Genomic DNA, 27,953 nt, shown 5'->3' on the forward strand with positions numbered 1-27,953 from the left:
ATGGACATGCTGGGGATATTAGACGTCCCTTTGTATGTCCCTCTTGCTGTAGCAGCAGCTCTGTTCTTATATATGTAAGTATACACTTTGTGTAGTGACTATTGTGCATCTGGTCGTACATATGTTGACATGCACGTAAAGAGAATACATGAAGCCCTTGTGCGCATACAAATCGCGGTTTACCTTACCATTTCAATGATAAGAAAACAGATCCCAAGGAACATTTACTTTGCTCGAGGCCGATTTTGTCTTGGTTTTCTATTAAACAACAAATAATTTCCTATAGCGATGGGTTTCACGAAAAGTCAATTCAGAAAATAAATAGCGACGAAATAATAGCGATTATATATAACCAATGCCCTGTGGGGACCCGGGACAGAATGCGTCCCCAGCATACTAGGTCGTAAGGAGCGACCACTCCTCAAATGATGACATAGTTGGTCGCGTGTGTTATTCAGAGAAAGACACTTGGCTCAAGTTCACTGTGCTTGAGGCCACTGAAGAACGTAGATTAACAACGTATTCGCCCTCCTTGCTACTATTGCTACCAGAAAAAAGCAATACAGGGTGAGGCAGGGGATGTCTCTGATATGAAAAGCTCAAGTTTGGCCCTCTTTGGTGGAATGCAAAACTCGTAAAGAAGCTGATATCCTTCTTGAATCAACTGAACCGAATGCATCAAGAACAATATTATGCTTATAAATCACTCAACTTCAGCAAAGTAATCATCCGTGACCGTAATCGTAAAGTGAATGTTGATGAAATTGTTTCCAGGCTCAGAGACTGAAGTGTTCTCGAAGCTAAACGTTTCACGTTAATGAAAGATGCCTTCAAACACTTACCTATTGACGTTTGACAAACCAAAGCGTCCAGCTCGTTTACAGATGAGTTGCGTTGCAATGAGGATTGATTTGTTGATACCATACACAATCCGCTGCTTCAAATGTCAAAAGTCATGTTGTCTGTTCCCGATGTGGAGACCATGAGTGTTCTGCTTGTGATGCTGACATACAATGTTCTAACTGCACTGACTCACACATGGCACATGAGTCGGCTGTGCAACGATCAAGTCAGAGCAAAATATTCTACAGGACTAAATAAACGAACTTATGCAAGAGTTCTCAAACCCACCACGAGTTCTGTTTTGTGTCAAACTGATTGTACATGGGTGAAAAAGTACCGCCGTATCTGCGTATCACAGTGCATCCTCTGTTTACAATAAACATGCCTACCAACGTCTAAGTACAACAGCAACCAGAAACAAATAGAAGCAACAACACCACCAGAAGTAGCACGACCAGATGTAGTACGCCCATACTAAAACAAAGGGTTCAAGAGAAATCAGAAACTGACAGATGTGCAAAAGAACTACATGATCCTGTCCAAGTTTAGAATCGAGTATGGTAATGACATGAGTATGACCCCTGAGCCAGTACAAGTGGCCTCATGGCCACTATTGTAAAAAGAAAGGGGGAAGAGGTAGATTACCTGTTCACCCTCCATGAATCATAATATCATACAATGGCACTGACGAGGTCCTCGGTGTAAGGTTTTGATACTTCGGTGTCACAGCAATACGACCCCATACCGGTCTGTCTTCAAGAAACATTCTCACCCGAAACTTACAATATTGATTTTAGACGTTATTTTATGTACAATAAATATTGAGGGGATCATGAAGGGTATCAGGTGGATCTTCCATTCTTATCAGACAAGGAATAATTCACAGTCCTACACTGACTACCAATTTGCAGGCAGTGGCTGTTGGGTTTACACTGTAAACAGCATGAACTCGTTCTTCGATTTACATCCCGTAATCTTCTGAACCCCAATTGATACATCTAGAAACCTTGGTTAAGATAAATGATAAGGGAGAAAAGTTAAAGAGCTTCAACAAAATGTAATCTGTGTGTTTATAAGGGTGGCCCTGAGACATATCTACACCAAACCTCTGGTATATAATCACTAGCAGACATATCTATGGCAGATCCTAACCTTTCCGATGTATTTCCTTGGCCCGTCCATGATGGCCGGTGTGAAAATGATCACTTTCCGACTTCCCATCCCTGACACCACCACTTCCCGTTGGATTTTCAATAAAGCTGATTGGGATAGATTTGATATTCCGTGCAGAGACTTAGAATACTTCCAAACTGATATGGATCCAATCTGAACGATTACAGGCCTTCTGACTGACATCGACAAAACCACAATACCTAAAACCTCGACGGTTCCATGTTCACACAGACCTTTCTTTAACAATGGATGCTAAAAAGCCAGGAAATCCACGAAAAAAGGCCGAAAGAACCTGGAAACATCATCCCACTCATGCAAATGTGTAATATATTAGGATATTTAGAGCCAAGGCACTGTGTACTATAAAACAAGGGGAAAGAGAGTGCTGGAGGAAATATGTTTCTAAATTTAAACACTCGCACCCGTTTGAGTTACAAGTTATAGTGGGGGAACGGGTGGCCCGGTCGTCCAAGGCGCCGCAATTCGCTGTGCAAAGTTGCGTCCCTTGGCCTCGCCAGAAACCTATAATTTGGGGTTCGAATCCCGGTTCGCCCCGATTATGTGTCTAGGTTAGTCAGCACCATACCCCTGCTCGTGGGTTTCACCGAAGTGGTAAACGTCTGAGACCTGCATCACTTCGGGCTTTTCTCCCACATTAAGCTGACACGCCGTGATATAACTGGAATACTGTTAAAAGCGGCGTTAAATATGATACAAAAGATAAATATGATTCAAAAGATAAAAGTGAGAGATTACAAGAAAACTGTTAACCATCTCAAACATGGGAACACCTGAGAGGGAGATATCAAATAAAAGTGTCTGCAACAATGGCATAATAGTCATCCTCAGACAAATATATTCCACCATTTCAACATAAAAAAACGAAGAAGAAAAGAAAATATATATAGAAAGTTTTGGAGGCCATTTTCTTTGGAAGAAGTAATAGTGTCATTAAATAAATTTCCACGACACTGCCCCTTGGTCAGATTCAATTCCTTACCAGTTACATAAGCACTTACCAGAATCATGTTTTCGGGTTTTAGACATTTTAAATATAATATGAGAATATTTTGACTTTTCCCACTTCCTCGATATATGCTAGTCTGGTAAGGATCATTGTGACCCAACCAATTATCGCCCGTATACAGTTGTACCTTTGTCCCGTGTCCAAGGCGTGTTGGTCGAAATATTGTCTATGAAATAAACGCCCGTGCTAACCGAGTACGAGTCGTCAATGTTCACTTCCGGCAAAACAACATCCCTAGAATGCCATGGCCAGCAATGAGCCCAGTCCTTTCCCTCATTGACCTCATTGGTTGAGAGACGTAAGCGTCAGGGCCGTCGATAACGTTGGCTAAACTTGGCTGGCTCTGCAAGAGGAGTTGGACAGACTCCCTCCAATCGTCACTGGAAGACTCACACGCAAGTATGCCTCGTTGTGTGAGTGAATGTTTGAAAAATCGTGGCCGTTTTACGCACTACTGGTCAATATTGGAATTCCCCATTGTACCCATGTATTCTTTCAAGATCCTTAGGCGGCAACTGTGGTATAGTGTGGTATAGTGGAAGAGAGCGGAAGGTCGGGGTTCGATCCCCGACCGCGTCATACCAAAAGACGTTAAAAGATGTTACTTGCTGTTACCCTGTCTGGCGCTCGGCATTAAGGGGCTAAAACCAGGACTGGTCGGCTCGGAGAGTATACTGTGGCTGCGTGCGATTTTCATGTTAAACTGCGGCATCTCGGCATCACCGGTAAGCACCATAAAACGACATTAGTCCGGACTAGCACACACACGCAAACACACACACACACACACACACACACACACACACACACACACACACACACACACACACACACACACACACACACACACACACACTAACACACTAACACACACTAACACACTAACACACACACACACACACACTAACACACTAACACACACTAACACTAATCTTGGACGTTAAACCCCATTTTACCTCAGTGGACATAACGACACCATGAACATTCATTTCGTGTAAAAACCCAATGAAACCTTTTTCATCTCACAAGGTGAAACGAATACTGTGTTCACTTTCAGGCTGCAGCAGTTGGTATAGTCACATCCCGTTCGTGCATAACAATTGACATGATACTCATAACTCATTGTACAGTTATCTCGGGCGACTTCAAGAGAGAGATCGGAATGTTCACATTCACTTCATTGTCAATTAAATCCAACCCTCATCAACAAGTTACCAGTGTGACAGATGACGCTGACATGGTAACCGAGGGGGTTAGTCCATAACCAACTCAGAAACATTTCATAAGACTCATTTCTTGGTCGTTATTGTCGTTTTGTTGTCATTTGGAATTATCTAGTATTCATAAATTAACTTTCCAATTACTCTTAGTAATTAGCTTATCAAATGTAAGCTTGAAATCAAATTAAGGGAGTATGTTTAAAACATAACGTTTTTAATTGATTCAGGGATACAGGTGAGCAATGCTATTGTCACCTTGATGTTCACTGGGTCGTGCGTATTTACTTGGTTAATTTGATGTTAGTTTGTTGTTTACACCGCGGTCAGGAATATCCAAGCTATGTTACGACTATCCGTAACTAATCGAATCCTAGACAAGCCAAACCAGTGGTGACATTATAGGCAACGACAAACGCTTTCAGGATGCAATGGCACACACAGTTTCCGAGCCTGATCACCGATCCATTTAACTTCCTTTAGGGCCGTTTTCTGTACTTACGGGGCAGGTTAGCATGACATGACGGTGTGCCTATCATCGTTTTCTATCTGGTTCCCAACACTTATTGTGTCTAGTGTACGCAGCTGATCATCATTAACGCCTGTGAACGGACCGCCTACGTGGTCGAGTGGTAGAGCGTCCGCCCGGAGAGCGGAAGGTCCGGGGTTCGATCCCCGGCCGCGTCATATCAAAAGATGGTACTTGTTGTTACCCTGTCTGGCGCTCGGCATTAACAGGGCTAAAACAAGGACTGGTCGGCTCGGAGTCAGTGCACTGTGTCTGAGTGGGGTATTCATGTTAAACTGCAGCATGGTATCTCAGTGAGCTAGCACTATAAATCGGCATCACTCCGGACGAGTACAAGCAGCCACACACACACGTACATGCACGTCGCTATATAGGTGCAATAATCTTGGACGCGACGTTAAACCCCTTTTCACCTCACCCTTATGAACGACAGGCAAGAAAATAGTTCGACAGTCGGCTCGTGTCAGGTGTCAGGTAAATACCGGCGTTCTTACAAACCAGTAACGCAGCACAGCTCACAACTTTAATACTTTGGTTCTGTTGACAAGGATGTAATAACCAATGTCAAGTGCGCCTCACCTGCTACATCAATGCCCTTCTTGGTTTCAGGCTTAATGTTACGCCCATGTTGTATAGTTATACATAAACTATAGGAAAGGACACCCAGGTAATATCATAAATGTCAAGATACAACTACGCCCCTGTCCCATCTGCCAGTATGATTAGGAGGGAAAAAGGTTTCCACTCCTTTAGTGGCGGAAGCAAGCTGACGTATTACCCTCATCCCCACCCCCCACCCCACCCCACCCCATCTCACCCCACCCCACCCATTTGTCATTATGTCCTCCATCCACATGGGTACAATGTGTGAAGCCCATTTCTGGTGTCCTCCGCCGTGGTAACGCCGGAATATTGCTAAAAGCGTTGAAAAACCATACTCACTCACTTTTTCCTCCAATAACAAACTGACAGGCTGTGAAATAACTGAAATACGGTTCCAAGATTCCGACTCGGCGTCTTGAAGATGTTCAGTGAGTGAGTGAGTGAGTTTGGTTTTAAGACGCTTTTAGCAATATTCCAGCAATATCACGGTGAGGGACACCAGAAATGAGCTTCACACATTGTACCCATGTCGGGATTCGAACCCGGGTCTTCTGCGTGACGAGCGAACGCTTTAACCACTAGGCTACCCGACCGCCCCAGAAGATGTTCAGAGCAGTAAGAGCATGTTAAAACATTGTATTTATATTTACCAGCTGCACGACCCATGTGTTTGTTTTGCAGATACGGAACAAGAAACCACACATACTTCAAGACGCAGGGCATCCCTGGACCACCGCCCTACCCTCTCATCGGGAACATCACTGGAATTGTAGGTTCACTTATAGATATTGGCGCACTTTTCCACCTGAATAGCAACCCTTCCATATTTTCATAAATTCAGAAACGCCATGTCTTTTGGAAGAATCTGTATACGACATTGTTCTCATTTTAACAGATGCCCCTGATGTTACTCATCCCTCTTGTCCATTTGTCAAGATAGGGAATTGTATCGGCCATCATTTTGGTCACTGATGCGTCAAATGTGGAAATGACCTCCACATGTCTACCACTTAGCCTTTTGAAAACTTTACTAAGGCCTTAAATTATATGACCCTGATCAAACAACCATTCAACATCAGTCATATGCGTCAAATGTACCTAAACAGTTATGAAAAGTAGACACCAAAGGCTGGAGATGCTGGGATACATCAATGAAATACTGAATCAAGTTGTTATGTTTTCATTCTCACAGAGGTTCTTCCATGCTCTGACAACCTGGAAACAACAATTTGGAAATGTATTTGGGTAGGTACATGTGATGTTATGTATACAGGAGAGGCTGATCATGGACACCTGGTGCTCATACCTCGATAGGTATTGTAGACAACCGAGGGGTTCTAGTAATCCAGACTTGATTTTGACCTCGACATATCTGTGCAGGCATTTTCCGCTTTGAAGATTGTCCCTACCATCGACATCATGCATGTAAGGAGTGAGTGAGTATCGTTTTACGCCGCTTTTTAGAAATATCCCAGCAATATCACGGCGGGGGACACCAGAAATGGGCTTTACACATTGTACCCATGTGGGGAATCGAAACCGGGTCCTCGGCGTAACAAGAGAATGCTTTTACCACTAGGCTACCCCACCGTCCGCATGTAAGGAGGACTGATCGCTGTGAGAATATTCAGTTCGGTTAACCATTAACCCAGAGTGTGCAAATGGGAGTGATTGGTTTACTCCGCTTGAGCAATATTCCTGCCCCAAATGGGCTTCACACATTCAACCAACGAGGGAAGTAAATGGGAGGTTAGAATGCTGATCGACATAAAGAAATGGTGCCATAATCGTTACACCATAACTTAACATTTTTTAGTGACGAAATCTGTCTGGTAGTTTTTGCTGATGACGTTATAATGTTTGGTGAAACATTTGTTAATCTTCAAAGAAAACTATATAATTTGTTATTACTGGTATATTGCGAAGAGTGTGGTTTAACCGTAAATTTAGAAAAGACAAAAATAATTGTTTTTGAAAGAGGAGGTAAATTAACCAAAAAATGAAATCGCGGGTCCTAACAGGTAAACCAAATAGGTTGTCTCCTAGTATAAATACTTAGGCATTATATTTCCATGTAGAAATATGCTTTTGTTGCATGTAACACTTTGGCAGAACAATTTTAGTGTCAGTTAAAACATTTGATTCGTATTTATGAAGATTTGGATTTAACGCTAGTTTTATTATTTTCAATAGAAAATGTCAGCCTAATTTAATGTACGACTCAGAAGTAATTGGCATCAAAGAATGAAAGGATAATGAAATTGTTCACACTAAATTCTGTAAATATATATTGTGAGTAGGTTATTGCACTAACAACATTGGGAGAATGAGGATGCCATTTTGTTTATTCATCAACAATTGAGAGCTATTAATTATTGTTTCAAAATATTAAATATGAATTGTAATAGAATGTAAAACATTGTCGCTTTCCTATGAAAGAACATGATGACATGGGTTACGTAAACGGGACATCTGCAGTGAGCATATTTTTGTTTTCCCATGGTTTTGGTTTGATTGGAAATAGAAAATTATTTATGTCAGCATTAAAACAAAGTTTGTTAGATATATACCGCAACAATGGCATTATGATCTTGACAATACCACACTTTTATTTACATATTTTACATTCAAAACCTTGTTAAATACTGAAAAGATATCATAATGCATTAGATCTGTACAGACAAGAGGGGGTTTAACCAAGGTTACATTTTGTTCAAACTAACTTTAAAATTAGCAAATATAAATATGTCCAAAATTATAAGCCCTTAGACCTATTATGTCCATGATGTGGAGAAGGAGACGAAGACGAATACCATGTATTATACTTTTATGCTCCCTTCGAGAACAGTATTACTTATGTATACTGAACCGCAAAAGTAACGTCACCATGGATAGATACTAGTATATGAGAAACCTTCTTTGTCCAAACACTGTAAACATACTTTGAGACATATTAAACAGATGAAACTTGGCAACACTGATCATCAAGGTTGAAATCAAAGTGTCAAATGTTCTTAAAGTGAAACACAACACTAGTCATTGGCATGACAAGTCAGTATCTCGAGTGTCCGCCATGTGCATTGATGACCGCCGTGCAACGTCGATACATAGAATGGATGAGGCGGTTGATGAAGGCCATGGGCAGTTGAGCCCACACTCTGAGGAACACCTGAAGCAGATCAGATGCAGTTGTCGGCCTTGGTCGGACGTCATTCAGCCGTCTTTTAATCTCGTCCCACAGGTGCTCAATGGGATTTAAATCGGGACTGAGGGCAGGCCACTGCATGGTTCTGATGCCATTCTGCTGGAGGAAGTCTCTTGTTGCTCTGGCAGTGTGGGCACGGGCGTTATAATGCTGAAACTCGTGGTTGCGGAGACGTGCCAAATGAGGTATGGCGTGTGGTCTCAAAACTTGATCAATGTACCGAGCTGCTGTGACACCATTGCCTCTCCCTGGACTGATGTTCTGGAAGACCACAGGGCCGACCCTCTGTGCAAGACCAATCCCACCCCACACCATGATGCTCGGACCACTCAATGAGTCTCTTTCAACAACACAAGCATCCGAAAAACGTACCCCACGGCGTCGCCAGACTCCTCTCTCTCTCCTCTGTATATGGTCCTTACGTGGACTTGAAATGCATTGGCTACTTGCCGGGCGGTTTATCCAGCTTGCAATCGTTGCAATCGCTTGGCGTCGCTGATTTCTATCAATCTTGGCATGTGGTAGCAATTCAATAACGAATGAATGTTATCCGATCTGGTTGGATTTTCATAGGACAAGAAATGGGGGAACGCATGTGCAATTCAATTTGCACGGAACTCACTTGCATCAGGTTACCATGGCCGTTACCGTGATGGGTTTGGACGATCGGTTTTATTGTCATCTACTTTGTTTTTTTATCATCAAATTTCATTTTACCGGACAAGGTAATGATAAATTTGAGAAACCTTGACAAACATTACCCAGATATTTAAATGACAACTTTTCATGCAATGTTTCTTAGGGTGACGTTTCTTTTGCGGTTCAGAACATTATTATATATTTCCATGTCGACAAAATTCTCTCATTATATTAACAAACACCAATGTTTCACTCCGTTTATTCAAATATCTGTATAGAGTATTAAAATACAATAGCGCTCAGGCATAAATATACATTCACAGAAAATTTGAAAACTGTACTGTAAGCCTGCTGGCCCTAAAACACAATAAACTTCTGTTATCCTGTTAATTATGCATTTATGACTACATGTTTAACGATTGAGAAGGAAAAGTCAGACATATTAGCAATACTTGTGCTTTAATGGATTAAGCAGAAAGTAGAAAAGCAATAGAGTAAGAAATGGTATGCCACTGTATACTGCTGTAGTGACTTGAGATTGTTCTGTCGTACAGAGTCTTCCAGGGGGCAGCGCCATGCTTTGTTATATCCGATCTGGACATTCTGAAGGAGGTCTTTGTCAAGAGTTTCAGCGTTTTCGAAAACCGGAAGGTAAAACACAGGAAGCTTCACATCTTAACCTTTACAGATATAGCATTAAGAACTTACAAGTGTGAATTTGTTTTCAATTCTAAGCTCTGTGTTAGTTTGGTTTACGTAGGGTAAAACGTGCAGCACATGGCCAGTGTGTGACATGGCCAGTTTGTGACATGACCAGTGTGTGACATGACCAGTGTGTGACATGGCCAGTGTGTGACATGACCAGTGTGTGACATGGCCAGTGTGTGACATGACCAGTGTGTGACATGACCAGTGTGTGACATGGCCAGTGTGTGACATGACCAGTGTGTGACATGGCCAGTGTGTGACATGACCAGTGTGTGACATGACCAGTGTGTGACATGGCCAGTGTGTGACATGACCAGTGTGTGACATGACCAGTGTGTGACATGGCCAGTGTGTGACATGACCAGTGTGTGACATGGCCAGTGTGTGACATGACCAGTGTGTGACATGACCAGTCAGTTTTTGACGGGTGTCACCGGCGGGGCAGGATACACTGACCTTTTCGCGAACACCTGGTATCATTACTATTTGACAGTGAGTCATAAACACATGCTCATTATATAGTCGGAATCGTACAATCGGCTCTGCTTTAGACAGAGATTTCTATTGCATATGGAAAGGGTTTTGGCGCTTTATTTTATGCAACATATTTTTGAGCTATTGCATCCATCGTAGTCAACAAGGGTAACACTTACGACACGAATACTATATGTTAAGTTTCGCTTCTTTCAGAAAATGCCACTTGTTCCCTATCCGCTCAACTTGGGGGTGTTTTTCTTGGAAGGTGCTCCCTGGAAGAGAGTGAGACGTATAATCACCCCCACCTTTAGTAGCGGCAAACTAAGACGGGTGAGTGACTTTCAATGTCTGAAGAGGGACATAGGTGGCCCAGTGGCTTGGACAGTGGCAGAGACTGCAATTGGTGTGAAGAGTTCCACGCTCAGTTCGATTCCCAAATCCACCCATTGAATATTCGTTGGACTGTCCGCACCTATGACCACAAGCTTCACCAAAGCTTCATCCCATATTGAGGGTGATATAACTTACATTATGTCCAATGCATCTTTAAATAACAGGTCACTTACTGCTGTTGGGGAGTAATTGTTTCTCAACGCTTATTGATCATAAAAAATATTTAAAATATACACAGTAAGGTTGAATATGCAGAAATATATATGCCAGCACATTTCAAATGTTGTTGCTGCAGTTATTACAATCCAGAGGCAGTGTGAGGTGAGGTGAGATGAAATGGGGTTTAACGTCGCGTCCAAGATTATTGCACTTATATAGCGACGTGCATGCACGTGTGTGTGTGTGTGTGTGTGTGTCTGTGTGTGTGTTTGTGTGACTGCTTGTACTAGTCTGGACTGATGCCGATTTAGAGTGCTAGCTCACTGAGATACCATGCCACAGTTTAACATGAATACCCCACTCAGACACAGTATACCGACTCCGAGCAGACCAGTCCTTGTTTTAGCCCCTTGATGCCGAGCGCCAGACAGGGTAACAACAACCATCTTTTAACGTCTTTTGGTATGACGCGGTCGGGGATCGAACCCCGGACCTTCCGCTCTCCGGGCGGACGCAGAGACAGTGTGCAATGCCAGGCACCAAAAATACAGAAAATAACTCGCCCTCTGAAAGGATGTCTAAACTGGATGTTTGCCTGCAATTGTCGCAGGGAACACTTCCTTGATGCATAGTTTATTTCTTGTAGGGAAGATAAACGTCAAGAGTTTAATCCTCCAATTTAAGGTTCACTTGCAAGCCTGTGAAATTAAAACTTTCATAAACCAATATTGATGTAGTTGATACGTATACGCTCAGGTTAGATTCTGTATTTACTAAAAGTTGCTTGTACTATATACACGCTAGGTACTGTACGTGTTTTTGAATAACGACGCTGTGTAGATTGCTTTTTGTCATATAGCCAAATATACTCAACAACAAAAGTTCCTGTGACACCACTATTTTAGTGTATTTTTCAAACAAGTAAAGTTTGGGTTTCAATATTGTAGTACATATATGGAATCAAGTCACAAAAACGCAACTGCTACAGAAAAGCATGCATTCCATGCAAAAGTTGACTTTTATGCAATCCCCATGCATTTCACTACCCAAGAATGAGTATAAAAACATGTGCGTTAACGAGGATTCCATATCCACTGTTTAGCATCGTGCTGACAACAACCACTCAGAAAAACAACAAAAATTACGTAATTATTTAACATTACGAAATGCCACGCCTGTTTAAGCCACAATTGTTTAAGCTGAAGCTGAACATAGTGAGTAAATGTTCACATGGCAGTTAGCAATATTATATGTGCATCCATTCATCCTATTAATGGTGCTCTAGACAAACCAGTATTGACCACACCATTGTGAATATTAGTATTATGTTTGTTTGTTATTGAACGCCACACTCAGCAACATTCAAGCTATATGACGGTGGTCTGTAAATAATCGAGAATGGTCAGACAATCCAGTGATTGACATCAAGAGCATCGATCTACATACCTGGGATACGATGACATGCATCAACCAAGCCTGACCACCCGATCCCGTTATAGTCGCCTTTTACGACAAGCATAGTCGCTCTCTCGGGTAAGTATGGGTTCCTGAAGACCTATTCTATCCCGGATCTTCACGGGTCCATTATTATTATGAGCATGATCAGTCTGTCAGTTTAATTTTTGTGTGTAGAGATCTGCAAAAATTGATTTATTTTGTAGGGAAATAAAGCGACCAAACACTTTCGAAATCCATTAGAAATCTCTGCATTAATGACACCTAATGACACCTTGACACCTAATGCAAACAAAGAGCACACTAATCAGAAAGGATGTAATTGTTTGATTGAAAGTGACCGGAAACCTGTCTTAAACTAGTAAGGAACTTAACAGTTGTAGATTTTCTTACAAATGTATACCAATAGGAAACCAAATGTAAACCAATCACACACTAATCTGAAAGCTTCTACGTTTGTAACGGAAACCATCGGATCACCAGTAGTAAATCTAAATTGTAGGTTTCCTTTCATATAGAAACCAACAGATACCTTATGTTAACCTGACGTAAACGAAGTTTCCATTTGGTGTCCTATGGGTTTCATTTGTTCTGAGACTAATTGTTTTTGCTTTCTTCCACATGGATCTGACACGCCTTATGATAACTGAAATACTGTTCAAAGCGGCGACTGTTTGTGACGAGTGCCACCGGTGGGGAAGGATACGCTCACCTTTTCGAGAACACATGGAACCATCACTATGTGATAGTGTTTCATAACCTCTTACTCATGATATAATCATAATCTTACATTTGACAGTGCTTTTAGCAGAGATTTTACAAGATCTTTGTTCTAAATATTTGTGCAAAACCAGAGGTATCTTTCATTGTGTATTTATTGATTTTTTAAAAAAGCTTTTGTAAATAGGAAAAAAATCATGTATTTACTAATAACTAAAGAATATCTTGGTAAAATGTCTGCACTTTTAAAAAATACGTATGCATCAGTCAACGTACGTATAAAGGTCAATAATGAACGTACGGACTGCTTTATAACATCCTGCGGTGTACGACAAGGTTGTGTTTTAAGTCCGTTGTTTATATTTTTTTATAAATGAACTTGCTATAGATCTGCAAAATAGTTGCCAACATGGGATATTTGTAACACAAGAAATAATGGACATTGTGCTCCTTCTCTTTGCTGATGATGTTGTCATTTTTTTCCTTTTCTGTAAATGACTTGCAAAAACAGTTACCGTATTCGACGTAATAAGCGCACAGGGCGCTCTCAAAATTAGAAATAGGGGGCTCTAATTAGAATATTATTTTGTTGGAAAAAACAGAGTTGAAAGATAAATTTCGTGGTTTATGCTGACTGTCTGAACTGTTTATATACGACAGATATATTTTTCCAGAATTTAATTGCCCATAATTAAGGGTGCATATAACACATGTGCGTATTATACACGAATATATAAGTCTTGTGTACATTGATCAATCGGAAAGGGTGCTAATTGGGAATGTTCACTTGCCAATATATTAGCAAATATCGCCGTGGACGCTTATTATAGCGGGGCGCTTATTACGTCGAATACGGTAAATGTGTTACAGAGTTACTGTTCAAAGTGGAGTCTTGAGGTAAATCTGAATAAAACCAATGCTGTATTTTTAGAAAAGGTGGTATTGTTGCAAAACATGAAAAGTGGTTTCTTGGTTCGTCTGACTCTAGTGTAGTCACTTATAAATATTTAGGTCTTATATTCTCCTCTAGATTGTCATGGTCTATGGCGTGTAAGCAATTAGCTGTTCAGGCGTCTAAAGCCATTATGCCTCTTTATGATTTATTCAGGAAAAATAGTTGTGTGTCTTTTTTCACATCAAGTACCATTATTTGAAGGCAGAATTATGCCTATACTTTTGTATGGTTCTGAAATATGGGGTGGTAAGTATTACGCTGTAATTGAAAAAGTTCACACTTCATATTTCAATGTTTTCTAGGTGTTGGTAAGTTTGCCTCAAACAAGGCAATACAATTTTTGTAGCCAGCCAATTAAGGGTAATTAAGTATTGGATTAAATTACTTAGAATGATGTCTGATAGATACCCATATCAGTGTTACAAAATGTTAAAAGTACTTGATGATAATGGTAAAAATAATTGGGTTTCAGGTTTGAGAAATCTATGATTTGTTAGTGGCTTTTCAAATGTATGGATTTCCTAAGATGTGGGCGATCCACAGTTATTTTCATATTCATTTAAGCAAAGACTAAAGAATATATTTTGTCAACAGTTGTACCAAAGTATTTCTGAATCACTTTATCTTAGTAATTACAGCAAAGTAAAATCATTGTTACAAAATAAAAGATATTTGAGTTTAGTTTAATCAGAGCTTATTGTAAACTTAGAATTCCATTGCACAATTTTAATGTAAATGTATGTCGCAGGTCCAAAAACGGTGATATTGTGAACTCTAACTGTACAAACTGTTCATCCGCAGAAGTACAGGATGAATACCATGTCTTACTTATATGTGAAACGTATTCACATTTAAGATATAAATTTCTTCCCATATTGCAAGGTATTTCTAAAGACCGTCAGTTAATGATAAATCTGCCAAGCTCTGAAAATCCTGATATGATCCATGTTGTTTCTGTATTCTTAAAACATGTCTTTACAATGAGGAATGTGTAACTTGATTTAAAATGTGCATCACGCGACAAATGTTAATGTCTGCATTGTACTACGGGCATTGGTGCCTAAATTACTGAATAAACTGTCTGTGTGTCTTAAACACTCTTTCCGTTACAGATGTGTAATGCAATCAACGACTGTGCAGGAACGCTCACAAGGAACTTCTCCAAAGTCATCGGGAAGCAGGATGGGGTAAATATGAAAGAGTAAGTAGCATACTTACAGGTTACCCAATCATGTTACTGTCGTGATAATGTCAGTTTAGAGGAAGCCATTGAGCGACACAAAAGGCTGTTACCTAAATGATCATGTGATCGAAATACACTCGACGCTCGTGGAAGACATTTCCAAATTTAACGCATCAGTTACCAAACTGATGACAGATGCAGTTTCCCCAAAACTGACTTGGAAAATACCTTCCCCTTGTTTTATCGGGTCAACAATTGACTTCCCGTTGCATGTGTTTGTGACCGGTGCCATTTGCTGACGCTCCCCTTTTTGTATCATCACTATTTGAACGAACATGCTTATGATATTCTCGGCCCTCGGATCCTCTGCATGATCGGTGACCACATGTTGCAACACGGTTAACAAATCGACACATTGTATCCAGACGCTGATGGAGTATAGAACGTAAAGCGTGAGGAATCTCCGATGGTCTTGTGTAATGTGTCCAGATTCACACAGGACTTTCTGTACGTATCTGGAAGCGCCCTTGCCAACGTCAACGTGAGGCAACATGACATTTTTGGTGCTGGGTCTGCAATGATATGGGGCGGGGGCCACTGTATTTTGTACATGAAAAGGGTCACTGGTCAGTATTACAGGGAAAATATACTGACACCATGCTGGTTCACGTTTCGTCTTTCAATATGATAACGCTCGTGGCCACCATGCACGTATCGTCACTGACTATCCTCCAACAGCAAAACATCACCAGAATGCAATGGCCAGCCATGAGTTCTGGTTTAAACCCCAAAGAGCACATATGGGACAAGAGAGTGGGAAAGAATTAATCAAATTATCATTTGGACATTGGTTCGGACCATGCCATCCCGTTTGAACGAAAGTTTGACCAATCGTGGAGCATCACCCAATACTGAATACATTATTTTATTTCATATCCCTATCGTCTTCCACCGCCAACATGTTCTGTCGATTGTCATGATTAGGCTAATCCTTCCTTTATCATGTCAATCTATTGCCATCGCTTGTTATTTTTGAATATCCCCTAGTCTTTTCGGAGCGTAAAGTACAATGATGTAAGCTTCGTTTTGGCATAAGGCATCGTTTGGAATGAGCTCTAGCGGTTACCTTTAATGAAATAACTATTCATAATGTATGCATGATTTCTTCTCATTTAAGCTGATGATCAACACTCCATCAAATTCAATCTCATGCGATCTCCAAACGTATCATTTTATTTTGCACAGAAGTTTCCTTCTTGTGACAGTGTTTCAGTGTTGTTTTCTCAAATGGCTTCCTCGATTGCCGACATACTGAGTTCCTTTTTACATTGGAATAACTCACATGAATATACCACTGAGCCAAACGTATGTGTACCATACTTTTAACAGGCATTGCTCCTATGTAAATATGTAGGTTCAAATCTACAGGTAAGACAGCTATACACTGAAAACACAGTGAGACTATTTCATAAAAAAAACTGCGTCACTTTGGGTTTTTTCCGCCACATCTAGCCTGATATAACTGAAATAATGTTCAAAGGCGTTAAACCAAACTCACTGAAGTAAATGATTCCTACTTGCATGTGGCAACTTTGTAGACCGCACAGCCAGGCTTGTGTTTTGAAAATAGTTTGTTGTCATCTTATTCAGGTACTTTGGAGCTTTTACTATGGACGTCATATCCCGAACTGCCTTCGGTATAAAGGTCGATTCTCAAAATGACTTCAACAACCCTTTTGTGGATCATGCTAAACAAATGTTTCAGCCCCCCAAGTTTATCGAACCAATGATATTACTCAACAGTGAGTATAATATCAACTGTCTCCATCCTACACTTCAGAACAGGGTGGGTACGGGTGGTCCAGTTTGCTCAGGCGCTGTATTTCACTGTGAGTTGCAGCTCTAAGCCGTGCCAGAGACCTATGATCGTGGGTTTGAATCCTATATTTGCCATGATTATATTTCTAGATTTGTAAGCACCTGATCACAGCTCGTCGTTTTCACCAATCTAAAACCTGTATCTAAAACCTGTATCACTCAGATTGTCCTCCCATATGAATCTGACATAGTGACAAAACTGAAATATTGTTCAAGGCGGCGTTAATCCGAGGTCAAAGCGACATTGAAAAGGTAGATCTTATGTACTAACACCAGATAGTAATGTTGACCAAACTATATTATTACTTGCTGTTGGATCTTGGAGCTATGGTGATCGTAACTCCCATAGATATTCGGCAGTCGTACCCCAGTAGTATCTTTTTCACATTTATCTCAATAGTAGTGGTGGACGCGAGAACGTTTACACTATTTCGAGAAAGATGTTGTAAATTGGAAATTAAGTTCGAGGGAATAAAAAACGTTTTAATTTGAATCGTTTAGGTTTGGGGGAATGATCCTTTGCCAGATGAGAGATAGGTATAGGTGGTAGAGGGGAACAGAGACCCTCGAAGATGATCCAAGATCACGAAAGGCCATCAACTGCCACCACCAAGTTGAAGTGTTGATAAAATACATGCTATGATTATGGGTGAGTGACAAAACACCACACGAATAGGCACCGCTTATGAATGACTTAAGAACATTCGGAGGAATGAAGTTGAAATGACGGAATTTTATGCATGCTGGGTCCCAAGGCTTCTGACTCCTGTCCCGAAACACACAAGGTTAATCATCTCTCGTGAGAATATTCGTCGTTTGGAATAGGCACAGCTAATCGTGGATGTGCCTTAGGTTCGCCACTATCAGAGACGACTCAAGCGCGACAATGCCTTTCCATATTCATAACAAATCTCTGCCGAAAACAGTCCGTTATTACTATATTTTGGCACAGTCAAATTTACTCCTCTTCCCAAGTTTGAAGAAAGACCTGCCTGTCTGGTCTGCAACGATAATGACGTTTCTGCTGAGAAACCCTTTTTACACCAACAGGAGGAAACATTGCATAAAGGTGGGATCCAGGTACTCCAGCATCGTGGGAAGAAGTGTGTTGACCTCATAGGGAATTATGTTTAAAAAACATTTAGCAACCATCTTCATCAACGCAGTCCATCCTAGTTAGGGTCAGAACATTTCAGCCAACCCACATAATCTTGTTTTTGGTCTTTTATGAAGACCCACCGTGACTCTTGTATTTGGAACAACTTATAATGGCTAAACATTTTGAAATGTTGGCAGAAGTGTTACCCAGACTTAAGTAAGAATCATTCGATTTCTAAAAGTTACTACTGCTCACAGCATTGTAACACAAACATTTTCTCATAAGGGTACCGGGGCGTTCGGAAAACCTAGTGGTTAAAGCGTTCGCTCATCACGCCGAAGACCCGGGTTCGATTCCCGACATGGGTACAATGTGTGAAGCCCATTTCTGGTGTCCCCCGCCATGATATCGCTGGAACATTGCTAAAAGCGGCGTAAAACATACTCACTCACTCACTCATTAGGGTACCTGATGACACACACACACACACACACACACACACGCACGCACGCACATGCATACATATATACATAGTTACTATTGATGCATAACTTGGCTCTCCGCGATGTACACAGATATGCTACCAGCACTTGCAGCGTTGCTGACGAAACTTGGCCTTGGACTTTTTTCTCAAAGTATCACCAGCTTCTTTGATGAGGCCATCATGGAAATGATCAAGCAGCGACAGAATGACTCAAAAGAAAAGCGAGAGGTAAGTTACAAATTCGATGTTTTTCATGACATTACTTCTGATGTGTGCAAGTATGTTGCCTGTATCTGTCATCTCATCTGTCATCATGTGAAGTGTCTGTGATACAGACTTGTTCATTACTCATACAGTTCATTACTCATAATGGTCTGAACTCTCTCATGAAAGATGCCTTCTTCGTTTACAATTATTTCCGCTTACCAGTAATCATAGTAAACCAGTGACAGAACTCAACAACACTCCAAAGTACCCGAACATCAATAACAAAAAATGCATTCACTTTAGATGTCAATAGTTGTTTTACTCCTGGACCCCCATGCATGCCTTTAGATATTACTATTATTTACAGATTTAAAATAAATAAATCCTGGCACAGTCAAGGTGGTTAGGCTCACCATCAGATCAGGGCCCATGCCCCCCTCTGCAGCGAATGGGACTTCTCCCAGGAAGCGCTGCCTAGTCGAACCCACCTAGATTATTTTGGAGAATGTGAAGACTCCTCAACACTGCATCCTTCTGCATTACACAGAATGTCAGAAGGGCTGTATTCCTGACATCAAACGCAGGTATTCTCCGAATGTCAGACAACAGATTGGGAGGTGCCAAAGCTAAGGCACCGAGAACAATGGGGAGTCGGACAACTTGGTACTTGGGATTTAAACGTGACATTTCGAAAGGAAGGTCTGGATATTTGCCATGTTTTTCTTGAATCTTGTCAATCATATTTGTGTCAAATGGGCAGAAAATTCAATGATATTAATAATTTCATTGGATTTCTCAAAAAGGACAAATCAGGTTTGCTTGCCTGGAAAGGTCTAAGGCTGTAGACGGACCTATTCCACAGAATTTTTCATTTTTCATTTTCCATGACAACCTCTACATATTTTGGGTCGTACCACGGATGGACCTCTGTGTGAAACCCATAAGCATGGCGACAACGGTAATAAATGGGATTGAGCAACTCCATCATCTTAAGATACTGTGTTAATGCCAAAACTGGGCATCCGATGACAATGTGTTGGACAGTCTCATTACATTCATTGCATATTCTACTTTTCATATTTACATTTTGATAAAAAATCACATATTGACGGTTTCGAGTGAAAAGTGACAGGTTCGATGCAGCAAACAGAAAGCCTTCTGTTTCACTTTTCAGGCCAGCCGACTTCATCCAAGCAAAGGACTCTGCAGGGTTAGTGAACTTCTCAACCCACTGCACATAAACTCGAGTCTGGGCCGATTTGATATGGCACTTTGCTTGGTTGACGTTCGACATTGAGATTAGGTCCCACATCTTTGGCTCGTTAAAGAAAACTATGGAATGCTTGTTCATCAGCATCAGACAAATAAATGCATGCAAAGGTGCACAATACAATTCCATCACGAAGAGCCTCAACGTTAATAAAACCACGCCCTCCAATTAAAATTGGTAAATATACTGAATAACAAAAGTTCCTGTGATATCGAATAAGATTTACCGTATTCGACGTAATAAGCACCCCGCTCTAATAAGCGCCCATGGCGATATTTGCTAATATATTGGCTAGTGAACAATCCCAATTGGCACCCTTCCGTTTGATCAATGTACACAAGACTTATTTATTCATGTATGATACGCACTCGTGTGTTATGTGTACCCTTAATTACGGGCAAATAAATGCTGGAAAAATAAATCTGGCATGTATAATACGCACAGACTTTTCTTTCGTATCATATCAGGCTGTAAGCATAAAATACGAAATTTACGATCTTTCAACTCTTTCACCAAAATTATATTCTAATAAGAGCCCCCTTTTTCTTATTTTGAGAACGCCCTGGGCGTTTTTTACGTTGAATACGGTAATGCAAAGTTATTTTTTTTACCAAATCTGAAACAATTTCGGTTTGGAACAGATACAAGACTCCTGTAAGTGTTCAAATGGTTTAATTTGCCATACTGACTTCAGCGTGATTTCATAAAAAACATGACCATGCCAAAATGTCAATTTACAAATCAATAGCGTGAGTGTCCACATCTGGTTGCGATGCAAGCAACACATCTTAGTCTCATGGAATGGACCAGGCGTCGCATAAAGTCCTGTGGGATATCTGTCCATATCTGCTGGAGCATGTTTCGAAGTTCCTGGAGTGTCTGTTGAACACGTAGTTGATGTCGAAGGCGCCGATTCATCTCATCCCATATGTGCTCGTTTGGTGAGAGATCAGGGGAGCGAGCCGGCCAGGGGATGACATTCACGTTGTTTTGTTGAAGAGATTCGTGAACAATTCGAGCAATATGAGGCCGGGCGTTGTCATGTTGAAAGGTGATGCCTGGGCCATGACGAAGCAAAGACGGAAGATCTCGTCGCGGTAGCGCTGTCCATTGAGATTTTCCTCTACCACTGTCAAATGGGTCCTGTCTTGCTGTAATCCCATCCCATACTATAACGCTGCCGCCCCCAAACCGATCTTCTTCCATGACACAATGATTGACATAACGTTCACCTTGACGTCGGTACACTCGAATCCGTCCATCGCTGTGGCTAAGGTGAAAGGAGACTCGTCAGTGAATAGAACTTGTCCCCACTGCATGGGCGTCCAGCGTAGACGCTGTCTGCACCACTGTAGACGTGCTTGACGGTCTTCTGGCGACAATCCCTGCACATCTGAGGCGACGATGTACGGTTTATGAAGATATTCGTCGAAGGCCAGGGATGCTTCTTGCAGTCACTGTTGCTGGCTGGAATCGATTTCGTAGATGTGTTGTTCGAATCCAGTTGTCTTGTCAATTAGTGGTTACGCGTGGCCTTCCACTCCAAGGATGGTCTCGGACTGCATTCGTCTGTTGCCATCGTTGCCATGAACACCTAATGGTGTTTCTGTGGACGTTAAATTGTCTTGCAAAGCCATCCTCGATCCTGCTTCAAGCATACCAATGGCTCGCAGACGCAATGTTGAATAATTGCGTATTTTTGTTGTTTTTCTGAGTGGTTGTTGTCAGCACGATGCTAAACAATGCATATGGGATCCCGTTAACGCACATGTTTTTATACCCATTCTTGGGTAGTGAAATGCATGGGGCTTGCATAAAAGTCAACTTTTGCATGGAATGCATGTGTTTTCTGTAGCAGTTGCATTTTTGTGACTTGATTCCGTACATGTACTACAATATTGAAAACCAAACTTTACTTGTTTGAAAAATACTGTTTGTTTGAACACTAAAATATTGGTGTCACAGGAACTTTTGTTGTTGAGTATATAAGCGATTGAGGGAAGAGCGAGGGTGATGGGATCTAATGTCTGACATGATTCTTCGCGTGAGGGTGTCAATACCCTGAATTTCTTGTTTCGTCCAATCAACAACACCAAAAAGAATGCGAAAGGGTTGGTTCATCTTAAGTACTTGTGGCTTTGACTTCATTGTGAACGTTCAGCTTTGAACTCCGGATTTTCTTAAGTCTATGTTTTTTGTTTGACATTGTTGGTCTCAAGTTGCCTCAATAATCATGCAGAAGCACCCTTATCTACAGCGAGCCTGCACTACCTGTATTCGACCCGGGAATAAAGTAAAACGCACTTGTCCAGGACTGAATAGAAAATACAGCTGCATGAAACAACTTCACTAAACATGATAAGTGGCTGAGTGTCATGACTGGTAGGTTAGGCGCTTCTAGTATCATGGAAGGGATGATAGTTGAACCATTAGAGCGCAACCACATTGCTAATTGCATTTGCACACTGCTGGTATGAAATACCTTTCTGGATTGTAGCTAATGTGCAGTTCGTTATAGCTTATTGTTCGTTGCCATGACAGCAGAGAACTGACTTCCTACAACTCCTGATGGACGCTGAGATAGGGGAGGCAGAGGGAGAGAATGGTCACGTGGCGAATGGAAAACATTCAGTTGGAGGTATGTAGCTATGCACTGACAACATTGTTTCAAAAGTGACAAACTGTATGCTTTTTGTACCAACGTGGGGCCCAGTGCCTAAGGTGCTGCCATTCTCTGTGCAAAGTTGTGTCCTTAGGTGTGAAAGAACCTATGATATAACAGTTAAGTACATGTACTATCCAAAACAGTGTTCGCTAAACTTACTCACTCAGTTTACACCAAGGACTAACAGAAGGTCATTTTGATTCATTTACAGGTCTGTCTACAGATGAAATAGTTGGCCAAGGAACACTGTTCTTCAATGCTGGATACGAAACAACTGCTTCTACTCTGAACTTTGCCTCGCACCACCTGGCCACAAACCCGGATGTACAAGAGGAGGCATACACTGAAATGAAAGAAATACTTGGAGATGTCAGTTTCATTCATACAAACATCCTTAGCTTGGGGAATCGGGATTGGAAGAGCTGCATTTTCAGTATGTCTGCTGTGGCTAACATGTTAAAATGGGATTTGAATTCTGTTAGCACTGAACTGAGACATCCAATAAAGTTTTAGCTTCACATGCTTAGTTCTTTCCGAGGAAAAGGAAAATGCAGCGAAAGAATAATGGTGTTACGTGAAATTAAAAGTGGCTAGATAAAAAAGGAGAGTGTATCTTTTCCACACAACACATACTGTCTCCACATCAAATTTCATAACGATTCATGCAGATACAGCTGAGTAATGGACAAGCATGAAACCTTTGATAGATGATGCAATGCTTCAGCTTCATTGGAATTGAGCTTCAGAGGGGATCCCGAAGTCTAACAGTTAACGACTGACAGACAGTAGGCCTTTCTTTACATTCTCTCATGGGCCAGACGTCTTTAAAAAAAAACAGAATTGCGTATCTAAAGGCGTCAGAGAAACCCTTTGATCTTGGGTTCGAATTGAAGATTAATATTCACTGTGATTATGTTGCTTGGTTTGTCAGCGACACATGATCGTGTGTTGCACCAAAGTGGTAAGCGTCAAACGCTACACTGTGCATCACTTCCACACACATTAAGCTGACACGCTGATATAACTGACAAACTGTTCAGAAGCGTTAACGAAAACTTACTCTCACAGTTGTCGGTTGTAGATAAAAAAAACCCATCTGTATTCATGACTTACACTTCATCTGTGCGAATACATGGGTTTCGTATTTTTATTGTTTTGTTTGTCCCCAGGAGGAACCCAACTTCGACAACATAGGGAAACTGAAGTATCTGGACAACATCATCACCGAGACGCTCAGAATATGTCCACCAGTTTTTGTGTAAGTTCCCAAATGTTTAATGTTTATCAGATTGTTAGAATAACTGGTGATGTGTATATTCAAATTCAGGAACAATACATATGAAATTCGATTCATTAACGGAGGATTTCAGCCACTGAATTGAACTGAATATGGTAACCTTTCATGAATAGCTTAATCAAAATAATACCATTTGCATTTAAGCGACAAGATGTATATTTGCTATCCCTCCTCTTCCTCTCCAAATAGAGTTCACACAAGTTTCGTCTGAACGAAATGTAACATTCCATTCACGTTACATTGATCCTTTAAACATTACGTTTAGGTGGCACAAGCATTGTAGCATATGTATATATGAAGCATGTGAGGTTTACATCACTCATTTCTTAAAAAAATGTGAGTGAGTGAGTGAGATGGTTTTACGCCGCTTTTAGCAAATTCGAGCAATATCACGGCGGGGGACACCAGAAATGGGCTTCAAGCACTGTTCCTATGTCGGAAATCGAACTCGGGTCTTCGGCTTGACGAGCGAACGATTTAACCACTAGGCTACCCGAACGCCCCTATAAAACTTGGAGAAAGAAATCCGCTATAAACATTGCTTATAAGAATAACAGCAGTGTCGTCTTCTGATGTATGTAATATTTGGGGAGAATATTATCGTGATGTATTTGACCCGTTTGATAAACCTGAATTTGACAGTTATTTTGCAAGACAAACGACAGAACGTGTGATGAGGATATCCAAGATTCCTCTACCAAATTCAGATCCAATACTGGCTATTCCAGTCTCTGTTTCAGAAGTAAAAAGGTTGATTTAGAAACAAACATGGAGCTACGACTGCTACTCACATTCTGAAGGGGGTGATCCCATTCTATGTAGAGTGGGAAATGAGAGCATGTGCTGTATTCCCAGACAATGAGAAAACGTTTGGCAGCAACTGGCATGATGGACTTCTACTAAAATTCTTAGAATACTGAAAACATGGTCGTGCCTGGCATCTGATACATCACTCTATTCACTTACTTTCTAAGTAAGCAACAAGGAACACAATTTTTGCAACCAAGAATACAGTGGCTATAACCTTCTTCACTGATTTTGAAGACTTGAACTTCTTTGGTGCCAGAGAAGTGGTATGGTGCCATTCCATTGACGTTTTGACTTGGGATCACAGTGGTAGACCCATGTTTCATCACCTGTTACTAATCTTTTTACGAACTCTACCTAAATTAGCTCTAAAGTTTCTCTGGCCATGTTAGGTCTTTTTACCTTAAGATCAGATTTTAGAACTTTTTGCACACACGATCGGATATCTTATTCATCTGTAAATGTTCATGAATAACAGCTTCAGTGGACCCATGGCTTAGACCTGTGTCTTCCTAAAGTTTAGCAACGGTAATACGTCTGTCTAACAGTATAAGTTTTTCTATCTCCTTGATTGAATCTTCATTTGATAGACGCTGGGGGAAGTCCAGATCTGGGCTTGTTCTCCCAGCCTTCAACATAGCTGCCCAATGTTTAACAGTGGAATAGCTATGACACTTATCCCCATACACGTGTGACATGCGGTCATGAATTTTGTTTGGGAGTTCCTTTCTCTAAAGTCGAAAACGTCATGACTGCTCGGTACTCGTTCTTTTCCATTCCTGTATCCATGTGGATCCCAATCACGTTCACCTATCTGTCACTGATATACAAGCAGCCTCAACAGACAAAATACACTTGCGACGAACTACTCTAACAATGTACTATATTGACTAGTTCACTAGCCCATAACAGAAACTTGACCAGCCCTCGTAATATGGTAGCTCAACTTTTAAGACAGAAATGGAAAGAAAAAATGTCTACTCGCCAAGTTCTTAAACGTTTTCATGATACATGAAATACTAGCTTCAGACAGACCACACAAATGGTAAATGTATGATATGTGAAGAAGAATAGAACAACGTTGTACTTCACCAGTTTGTAAACTGTGACAGTCTTGGGCCCGAAAGAAATAAGTTCTAAGAGTTTTTTGTTATTTACTATACCTTAACCAATATCTGAAAATAGAAGATTGAACAGACAACAAAGTCAGAGTTGCGACACTACTTGATGGTACTGCGCATGTTGTAGAGGAGATAAGAAGGAATTAAACCTGTGGTCTCAATTCCTAATTATAATAAGCAACGTTATAAACTATAGTAATGGAGCTGACGTCTATCATGTAACCTGTTATCATGCACTTAAATACTGATCAATTTATTTCCATCTTGTATCCATCCGATAAAAACGACCCCCCACCACTACCCCACCCACACACACGTACGTACGTACGTACATACATCTGACAGACCATACTCACTCCTGTTAACCCTTGATTACAAATTTCAGGATTCATCGCAGAGCGTCTGAGACCATCCAAATCAAGGGTTTGACAATCCATCAAGGCCAAACTGTCATTATCCCAGTGTTGGCTCTACAAAGAGACCCTCAGCTCTTCAAGGATCCGAATTCCTTTAAACCAGAAAGGTACTGCTGTGCCATGTTTGGTCAAATACAGTTGTATGGTGGTGATTTCAGTACCATCAACTTTTCTCGTTTACACCGATTGCTTGAAGTCGCCTGCACACGTTTTTCATTTGGATCCAAATCAATATGATTGCGTTAAAAAGCCTTGAACGAGATGGGTGTTCACTTCTGAGACATGAGTTTGAACGTCTATTCATGTGTAATGTCAGGCTAAAGGGTGATTTACTCTTCGAATGATAATGAATTGTGTACAACATTTCATTTGTACAGATGCCTAGCCCTTAAAAATATGGAAACGTTCTAGAGTGGCGTAATGTATGGTTGATTAATAAGCTGCAGGTATGGAAATCGCAGTATCAAAATATATTGTTTTCAGACATGATGAAAAGTCAAACCCACTCTCCTTCCTTGCGTTTGGTTATGGCCCCCGAATCTGCATAGGGATGCGGTTGGCCTTAGTCGAGACTAAAATTGCCCTGGTGCACGTCCTCAGGAGAGTGAAGTTTGAACGTATGCCTAACACAAAGGTACATTCATCTTGTTAGGGTCCTACCATGTATATACTTGGGGGGAAAGGAGGAGGGGACTCAGGTATTCGTTATTTTGATATTTGTTTGGTCATTGTCACGAAGATGAAGCCGAAAAAAATAGGCTTTTAACAACACGTTGTTCAGCATATAAATTATGTCCATAGATGACTTTTATACATAGTCTGGGCAAAAGTACTTTTCCAGTACATGATGGAGTCTGTCCCTCATCCACACCTGCTTTTCTTTAGTAGAAATAAGGCAAATCCTGTGCTTGTCAAAAGAGCTGAACAAAAAAGTGAGTTTTCATGCTCTTGAAGATATCTTCACACATATTTGAAAAATCATATTTTACACTGGTTCTTGGATCTGTAAAGTGCGTACTTTGCAATTGTTTGTTTCAGACGGAAAGAATTCAGTTTTACAAGGTGTTATTTTTGTTTGAGAGTAAAGATATCGAATCTTTTTTGAAGATTTGGAAGTCGTTTTCATCATCCTCATCAATGTATTGGGACTGTAAGTCAATGGTGATATCGAATGATTTGGGGTTTTGAGGAAGTAACGGGCTGCTCCATTTTATGCAAGTTTGTGCAAACACCTCCAGGTCAGCTACACGTGAATTGGTGCACATCTACTGTATACCATGTGCTTTGTTCACAGGATGAATTGACATTCAAGCAAAGCGTCATCCTGACACCAGCTGAGGATATTGTGCTGAAAATATCCCCAAGATTCTAAAGAAGACAACGGAGAGTTAAGGATGAATTCATCATTGTGCAGGACAGACAG

The 27,953-nt window shown here is 40.9% G+C and overlaps 1 protein-coding gene across 1 annotated transcript; it reads left to right on the plus strand.

Annotated features, from left to right (window-relative positions):
- LOC139464025 (cytochrome P450 3A5-like) lies at positions 1 to 27,902 on the plus strand. The gene is made up of 14 exons (XM_071245538.1): positions 1 to 74; positions 6,074 to 6,161; positions 6,585 to 6,637; positions 9,791 to 9,887; positions 10,635 to 10,751; positions 15,216 to 15,304; positions 16,937 to 17,088; positions 18,839 to 18,975; positions 22,766 to 22,862; positions 23,101 to 23,258; positions 24,059 to 24,147; positions 26,500 to 26,637; positions 27,014 to 27,164; positions 27,825 to 27,902. Exons 1-14 carry the CDS (start codon positions 1 to 3, stop codon positions 27,900 to 27,902), a joined length of 1,518 nt encoding a protein of 505 aa, XP_071101639.1.
- Positions 27,903 to 27,953: the final 51 nt, after the last annotated feature.

Source organism: Haliotis cracherodii, unplaced genomic scaffold (assembly GCF_022045235.1).
Source record: "Haliotis cracherodii isolate W230 unplaced genomic scaffold, xgHalCrac1.p SCAF_16, whole genome shotgun sequence".
Classification (NCBI taxonomy): Eukaryota; Metazoa; Mollusca; class Gastropoda; order Lepetellida; family Haliotidae; genus Haliotis; species Haliotis cracherodii.

What these genes read in the sequence shown, in the direction of transcription:
- LOC139464025 (XM_071245538.1), top strand. Translation starts at nt 1, where the DNA reads ATGGACATGCTGGGGATATTAGACGTCCCTTTGTATGTCCCTCTTGCT. An exon ending in GCGTTTTCGAAAACCGGAAG is followed by an intron (nt 9,888 to 10,634) that starts GTAAAACACAGG and finishes CGCTTCTTTCAG; the next exon opens with AAAATGCCACTTGTTCCCTA. An exon ending in TGAAAGAAATACTTGGAGAT is followed by an intron (nt 23,259 to 24,058) that starts GTCAGTTTCATT and finishes GTTTGTCCCCAG; the next exon opens with GAGGAACCCAACTTCGACAA.